Source organism: Leptonychotes weddellii, chromosome 8 (assembly GCF_054177405.1).
Source record: "Leptonychotes weddellii isolate Sample4059 chromosome 8, ASM5417740v2, whole genome shotgun sequence".
NCBI lineage: Eukaryota > Metazoa > Chordata > Mammalia > Carnivora > Phocidae > Leptonychotes > Leptonychotes weddellii.
Window position 1 is genome coordinate 24389486 of NC_138376.1, and position 8363 is coordinate 24397848.

Sequence of the window (8363 nt, forward strand, 5' to 3'; positions counted from 1 at the left end):
AGCTTGAAGTCCGGAATTGTGATGCCGCCGGCTTTGCTTTTCTTTTTCAACATTCCTCTGGCTATGCGAGGTCTTTTCTGGTTCCATACAAATTTTAGGATTATTTGTTCCATTTCTTTGAAAAAAGTGGATGGTATTTTGATGGGGAGGAAATTGCCTTTCTTAACAATAAAATTTGAATGCAAATATGTCACAGTTTATAGCACAATAGAATCAGGATCAAAGAAACTGGAAGAGCGAGGCAGAGTTTGCTTTTGAAAAAGCATTTCAGGGATTTTCCTCCTTGATTGTCTATGCAATAGGAACTATCCTGGTTTTTCTTTTCAGATTACACATTGAGTGCCAGGTGTCAGGAGGGGAGCGGGGTGCCAGAGCATCCCTTCTGGGCCATGCTGAACCCCGGGTTATGAAGTCCACTCCACTCCTGGAGACGGGTCCCCAAGGGACTGTGGGACACCCCCCTCTCTTCACAACTCGCAAATAAACATCACTTAGAAAAAACTTTGCCATCAGTACACCAGCGGGCAACAAAATGGATACTTCTTAAATATTCCAAGATCATACACCCTTTTCAGCAATCCCATTAGAACTAGGCTTTAATTTTTAACAACGCCCATTTGATTGGATAGAAATTATTTTTCTACAACTTTCCTTTAGCCAAAAATGTTATAAATTGTTTTTACTCTGTGCTTTATATACCATTTGGACCTGGTGTGTCAAAATTAAATTTCAAGAGAAATAAATGTATGGAAAGATCAGCTGAGTTGAGCCCTCATCCTGAAAACATTGCATACAAAAGATACGAGTAACTAGTGGTTAGTAAACAACCACACACATATTTTTTGGTATTTTAATTTCTCATTCTGATGACAGAAAACATTAGAGGCACACGACATAGAAAGTGAGCTTCTCCAGTAATTCCATTTCCAACGTCAAACCTCAGAGGCCGTGTGTGTCTGGCCCACCTGCTCGTAGAGAGTAGGGCAATGCCCGTGTGTGAACACACCCAGGAGTGTATGTAGAAGTAGAAATATTTGGGGCGCTTGGGTGGCTCAGTCAGTTAAGCATCCGACCCTTGATTTTGGCTCAGGTCGTGATCTCAGGGTTGTGAGATCGAGGCCCGAGTCCGGCTCCACTCTCAGTGTGGTGTCTACTTAAGATTCTCTTTCCTTCTCAAATAAAATAAATCTTAAAAAAAAAAAATAGAAATTTTTAAAAAGTTTATTTATTTATTTAGATTATTTATTTATTTTTTGACAGAGAGAGACACAGCGAGAGAGGGAACACAAGCAGGGGGAGTGGGAGAGGGAGAAGCAGGCTTCCTGCTGAGCAGGGAGCCCGATGTGGGGCTTGAGCCCAGGACCCTGGGATCATGACCTGAGCCGAAGGCAGATGCCTAACGACTGCGCCACCCAGGCGCCCCCCAAAATAGAAATGTTTGCTTCCAGCAGACGGTTTGAAGTACTTCTGCCCAGGGGAGAAGGCAAGGGGCGGAGGGCCTTATGCTGGTGCTGGGGTAGCACACTGCGCCGTCTCTCAGCTAGGGCTGGCTGAGAGAGTGGGGAGCCTGGGGGTGGGGTGGCTCAAAGGAAACACTTCAGGGTGGCATTCCTCAGTCTGGGAATAAGGACAGGGAAGGGGAAGAACTGGGAGGTAGCAAGCGATCGCCGAGGTGCCAAGAGGCCACTGGAGAGGCAGCGGTGCAGAGGGAAGGTTGCATATACCCCGCCCTCAGTGACTGCAGGAGACTCCCCTGCACACCCTGCCACGGGGGGTGGGCGGGGAGCTGTGCATGGGTCAGAGCTCACAGATGGGCTCCTGCAGGGCGGAGGCGGCAGTGTCCCCCCCAGGCAGCACAGAGCAACTGCTCGGGACAAAGCTCTCTCCGAGATGTGGGAGCCAGCGGGGTCTGCCTCCCCTTCTGTGGTCCATGTGGTCCATGGGGGTGACGCTGGGCCAGACCTCGCCATGGTGGAGCGACGCTCCCAGGCCGACAACATGGGACAGGTGAGCTGAAACAGGGAACCCCACTTACTCAGGGCTGTCTTTCTGAAATGGGTTTCAGCTGAGACTTGAAATACACCCTCCGCCCCTCCACACACGCCCCGTCGTCCTCCCGGTGCTAACCCTCCAGGGAGTAACTTCCTCCGCCACACCACCGTCTGTCTGCACATCACAATGCGGCCTATCCTGGCCAAGGCCTCCACCTGAGATCTTCTGTTTAGTTCTCTTTTGTTCAAGGCTGAGATGACCTCAACTCACAATTCCCGAAAGCGCACCACTGTTGGCATCCCGGTTTGAGATTTTCTAGGCGAAATAGCCGGGGTGAGCCATTCCCGTCGGAGATCTGGGTACCGGCCCAATGGCAAGCCTCCCGTGGGTGCCCGGCATTCAAGAAGACTACCTCTTCCTCCTGCAAGTTTGCGCGGTGGGTTTAGTGAGTGAGGACAGGCTTCCTGTGGTTGGGGGAGGACATGCCATTTGTTTGGTGGAGAGTGGCTTCACGACTGCAGGTAACCGGCTTCTGCCAGCCCCCGGCACCGCCTGCTGGCCTTCCAGAAGTGCCCACGGAAGTCGGGCCATTGCGAGTTTCATCTCTTTTACCTCCTGGCCAACCCCCCCACCCCCCGGCCTTGGCAATGCTATCCCCCCACCCCCAGGGGAAGCTCACGTGGCCTCTAAAGACCCTGATACAATGCGCTCACTGCAATGGCTGATTCCAGAAAGGCCATGACATGTGTGTGGGGGGGGAGGGGGTGCTACATCCGACAGGGAGAGCAGGGTATCAGAGGATCCCGGCTTTCATCGGTGAGCGTGACTCAGTCTTACCCTCCAGCTCCACACTGGCTTGCGGCTGCACTCCCCTCTCCCTCCCCTCCCCCAATCCCTTCAGAACCGGCTCCCTTTGTTACTGGCTTTGTCACCATCGCTTCAGCAAAACCTGGAGCGGGCCAGAAGGTGCCCCTGCAAGAGTTACGTCCACGTCCTAACCCCTGGAACCTCGGAGTGCAAACGGATTTGGAAAAAGGGTGTTTGCTGATGTAATTAAGAATCTTGAGACTAGATCATCCTGGATTACGAGAGGAGCCCTAAATCCAAAGACAAGTGTCCTAGGAGCCACAGAAGAGACACGGACAGGATAGTGGGCCTTGAGAAGACACAGGCGGAGAATGGAGTTCCACGGCCACAAACCAAGGAGCCTCGGGAGCCCAGGAGCTGGCCGAGGCAAAGGATTATCCCCCAGGGCCCGCAGAGGGAACTCGGCCCCGCTGGTACCTTGATTTTGGACCTCTGGCCTCCAGAACCCTGAGAATTCCTATTGTTCTAAGCCGCTTGGCTGGTGCTAGGTGCTAGGTGCTAAGTGCTAGGTGCTAGGTGCAGCCGCGGGGAGCTCAGACAGCGCCCTCAACAAAGCCAGTGTCCCTGCCCAGTCCTACGCCTGCCCGCTCAGCAGCAGCACCAGGAGGCGACTGTCCCATCCTCAGGCACTGCCTTCCCGGCTCCTCACTGCTGTTTTCCCACCTCATGGGACACTTTCACAATCTTCCAGGCTGAGTCCCTCGCTTCCCCCTACTGCTGAATGTTGGAGCCCCCAGCACGACCCTCACGAATCCCCTCGGTGAAATCATCCTGTCCCGTGGCACTAAACACCACCTGCCCTCTCTGCTCCCGATTTCCTTCTGCAGGAACCTGGCGAGGCAGAGGCTCAGAAACTATTTGGAGGATGAGTAACATCTTTTCACATAAATCACCATTTTAAATGTGTTTACCATAGCGGGGCGCCTGGCTGGCTCTGTCAGTGGAGTGTGCGACTCTTGATCTTGGGGTTGTGAGCTCAAGCCCCACGGTGGGTGTAGAGATCACTTACAAAAATTAATATATGTGTTTATCATATTCATTTTGGAAGCACTCTCAGATGTACTCTCTTGTTCTTCTCATAAAAGCCCTGTGGCTTTTGAGTGACTGGGTGCTGGTCCTTCGGCTATTTTGTGGCAAAACCCAGGTTTCTGGATCTTTCAGGCCTCTCCTACCGCCCTCTGACAGGCTGGAGCACCGCCCTGAAGGTTCTGTTGCACTAATCGTGCTGTTCCGAGGTTTCTCTGCATTAGGAATCCTGTCTTGTGACTCCATCCTCTGATTATCAAGGCTTCTCAAGAGGCTTTCTCTCTGGAACAGGGGTTGGCAAAGTAGGATCTGCAGGCCAAACCCGGTAGGCTCTCTGTTTTCGTAAAGCAAATCGTACTGGAAGGCAGCCACACTCCTCTGCGTGCATAGTTCTGGCTGCTTCTGTGCTCCGACAGCAGGGCCGGGCCGATAGCCCACAGCCGAGCATTTTTACTCTCTGGCCCCTTTACAGAAACGGCTTGGAATTAGCCACAGGGAAGGCTTTCTCCTCCTTGCTGTGTTTGCACCCTCGGTCTCCTGCATCCATTCTGGGAGAAGGGAAGGGATGATCTTTTTCCGCTTTCCCACTAGTCAGACTCCAGGCTTGGAAATGGTATGAAACCTACTATGCTGATGACAGTCTTGGTGATTGTTGGCCACCTTTCTGCCCTCCTCCCTCCCCATCAAGGCCTCTCCCCGAAGTGGAGTCTCTGACGATCAGTAAGGTTGGGATTCCTCCTAAAGGCCTTCCCACATCTGCAACAAAGAAAAGCAGCCTCCTGAGAAAAGGCCTCTCCGCACTCCTTACCGATGCACATATACTCCCTCCCATCGCGAAGAAAAGGAGAAAGCGCCTCGTCGTCTTGGAAGGTTCTTCCATACTCATTATATTCACAGAGCTTTTTCGATTATGAAGTACCGATGAGCAGCCTGAGCGACTGACTCCTGGGGCTTTCTCTCCACCCTCAGCACTCAGGAGACTTCTTGCCCGGAGTGGGAAGCTGGGAGCTGGCGCTAAAGGTTTTGCCACGCTGCTCACTGCCACGGGCCTTCCGTCTGCTGCGGTGCTCGGAGCCCGAGACACACAACTGCCCACACCTGCTGCGGGAGTGCGCTCTGGCGTGAGCACACCGACGCCCGGGCACGTGTCTGTTTCTCGGCGCTTCCTCACGCTCCTTACCTCAATCAGACTGCTGGCGAGCGCAATTCCTGTGGGCTGCAGGAACGGGAGAGCGCAGACCTCTCAGCAGATTTTCCGCCAAGCAGGAGGTCGTGACTTCCCAGGGGACCTCTTCCCGCACTCGCCATACTTGAAGGATCTTTTCTTCTAAAACCTCTTGTGGTTTCTCGGGACTCAGGACATTCTACAAAATTAGATCTCTGGGGCCCAGCCTTTGGGAGTTCTCCCCACGCCTTCCCTGCAAACTGAGCGTCCTCAGAAATGCCCTGCTTCCCAGCCGCCTCTGCCTCCCTGCCTCCGCCCTCACCACCTGACAAATAAAAACCCGGCAGGACCTGATAGCCACTGTGCACCAAAACCAACCTGAGAACAGAAGCACCGAAGAGAGAATGCTGATGTGCAGCCCTCGTCCTCCCAAGCCGTCGCGGTAAGGGAGGGAAGGGAGCTGGGACGGGGCCGAGAGCCAGCCGACAAGGAAGGCCGAGTGTGCTGGTAACACAGAGTGAGAGGGAGGAACGAAGGGCCGGGCAAAACACCTAGGGAATGAACAGCACAGTCAGCTGATGTGTAGAGATGAAGTCAAGCCCCAGAAGGAAAGGGGTAAGAAAACAAAGCAGCAGGTAAAGGGGAACGGCTGCGGGCGAAGCTCCTCGGGGTCTTCACTGCACGCAGACGGCCCAGGCAGAGGCAGACGTCAGAGGCTGTCCTCCAGGTGCTCATGGCTAACCCAGGGGAGAGGAAATGCACACTGGGGTATTCCTGTAGAAGTTTCTATCCGATTTCCCCTGGTGGCCAAGAGACCAAGAGAAAATGAGGAATCATCTAAATCGGCGTTCTGCCCAAGGCACACGGGAAGGAGTTGCCACAGGAGGGGAGCTAAGGGACTCCCCTCACTCACCAGTGTGAGCAAAGCCCTCCATCCTTAAGTGGCCGGCAGATCTGGTACCCATCATGCTTCCCCTTGTTCCAGGAAGATGATCAGATTAGGTTGGGAAAAATAAAATTCTATTCATAGCACTGGGAACAGGAAAAGGGGAGATAATGGACCCAAAGCAGCCTTAGGCCTTCTGCCAACATGAAACAGACATGGCCGGGAAGCCAACAGGCGGGGCTGCTCTCTAAGGGGACGACCATCTTAGGCCGGAAGTAAAACTCCTGGGGTCAAGGTCTTCGATACAGACAGATCACCTGGGTGCTGGAGAGGGTAAACTCAGATCCCAGGAAATATGCCCATTTCCAGTAAGGGAAATATCAGAACCCAACATTTATAGGAAGCAGAAATAGCCCACTCTTCATCAGGAGGGACCATGCAGCTTACAAGGATTCAGAAACTAAAACCAACTAACCTGAAAGCTTCAGACCATGCCAACAAATGGGTGGCAGCAATGACTTAGTCAGCAATGGATTAACTGAGACACACAGAGAGTTCTTACCCAGTCAGGTCACGTTCCCGAAATTCTCCATCACGCCTTAATGGAGATTCCTCTCGGAAGGGCCAGGCAACGCCAGTCCCTATGAGTGACATGTATGGCCAGGGCCTCGCACATCTTCAAAGGTCACCCAATCCCGAAACACAGGATTTCTGCTGCCACCAGAATAATAATCCCCGAGGGATTTTTCAGCAGAGTAAAGGGGAGGCTCTGAGTCTCTGTCTATACCTGATGAGTAAGGACAGCTATGGAACAAGACAAGGGTCTTCCAGCAGGGAAAGGGATGGCTAGGGCTGCCGTGGTCAAGCAAATGCCACAGCAATGAAGGTGCAAGGGAAAACTGTATTTCCCTCCCCAACTCTCAACACTTTTGGTCACCAAATAGGTGTCTGTTTGGGGGTCTTCCTACACCAAATAGTTCTCTGACACCAGCTGGGTGTCCTGTAATTTTTTTTTTTAAAGATTTTATTTTTTTAATCTTTTTTAAAAATTATTTATTTTATTTATTTTTTAAGTAATCTCTACACCCAACATGGGGCTTGAACTCACAATCCCAAGATCAAGAGTCACATGCTCCACTGACTGAGCCAGCCAGGCCCCCCAAGGGAGTCTCATGATTTAACTCACTTCTGACACTGTCTACGTGGAGAGAGCATCAGATCCCACAAGTTAAGGGCTCAGTTCCACTGGATTGTCCCCACTGCGGATGCCAATCACCAAGTCCAAGTTGTCACCTGCACTTCTGACTGACTGGCTCTAAATCAGGGGTTCCCATGACCCCCTCCTCAGGTTCAATTAATTTGCTAGAGCCACTCTCAGAACTCAGGAAAACAGTTTACTTACTAGTGCCAGTTTATTACAAAGGTATTGAAAGATATGACTAAACAGCTAGATGCAGAGATCATAAGCAGAGCGTAGGTGCTTCTGTCCCCAGTGGACTTAGGCTGTGCCACCTGCTGGCACAGATGTGTTCTTGTTCATCAACCCGGAAGAACTCGTCAAATCTCACTGCCCAGCAGGTCTTACTGGGCTTCATAACCAGTCTTCTTCCCTTCCTATAGGTTGGCAGGTGGAGCTGAAAATTGCAACCCTCCAATTACTTGGTCTCTCTGGTGACCAGGCCCATTCTGAGGCTATCCAGGGACCCTACCTGCCCTAAGTCCCCTCGTCAGCAAAAACTCCTGTGTGCTTGGAAAGGGACTCCTTAAGAGTAACAAGAGATGATTCTATCACCCAGGAAATTCAAAGGGTTTTAGAAGCTCAGTGCCAGGAACCAGGGCCAAAGGCCAAATATATTTATTATACCACAGGAAGAAATGCAAACTTTAATTATTAGGTGGCCAGGCAAGGTCTCGTGAAGCAGCGAAAGGAAGCAAAGCTTACCAGACCCAAGGGCTAGGGCTGCAGCCGCCATGACCGCCATGACCGGGCCTCAGGACTTCCCTCTGCAGAGGGCGGGGTCTTCAGGGCCACGACCGGCAGAGGCTGGGGGAAAAGTTTCTGAGGACCAAAAAAAAAAAAGAGGCAGTCCTCTGCCTTGTACCCTGACCCATTCCCAATGCCCAGGGAGAGACCAGACACACAAGGCAGGAATATTTCCAGAAGGGGGAGTACGCACAGCCCTGTAGTTCTAACCCTGCATTCAAATCTGCTTCAGAAACCAGACTCTGAGGCAACAATGGACTGTAAGTACCCAGCATCCCTCCTGTGGAAGACAAGTGGGCTTCACTTTAGAATTTAAAAATCTGTGCTTGCTTCGGCAGCACATATACTAAAATTAGAATTTAAAAATCTTCCCACATATACCCTAACCATCTCGACTTGGGCCACTAAATAAGTAAACAGCTAAAAGTGTAACAAATAATAAA

The 8363-nt window shown here is 51.7% G+C and overlaps 1 protein-coding gene across 15 annotated transcripts in view; it reads right to left on the reverse strand.

Moving 5' to 3' along the window:
• The window catches only part of LOC115942586 (uncharacterized), a 47386-nt gene that overhangs the window by 25240 nt on the left and 13783 nt on the right, over positions 1 to 8363 (reverse strand). For 2 of the 15 annotated variants that reach the window (XR_014147604.1, XR_014147601.1), the window contains 4 exons: positions 7879 to 7995; positions 6499 to 6577; positions 5964 to 6082; positions 1206 to 5601 (listed from right to left, as the gene is read on the reverse strand). The exons of 3 other annotated variants lie outside the window; for them this stretch is intronic. Coding sequence is in view for 2 of the 12 variants with exons in the window: in XM_081828004.1 (XP_081684130.1) it covers positions 1798 to 2012; positions 5429 to 5601; positions 6499 to 6577; positions 7879 to 7918 (507 nt within the window). In the remaining 10 variants the exon portion in view is untranslated. 10 more of the 15 variants (XR_014147605.1, XR_014147602.1, XR_014147609.1 and 7 more) reach the window with 9 other exon arrangements.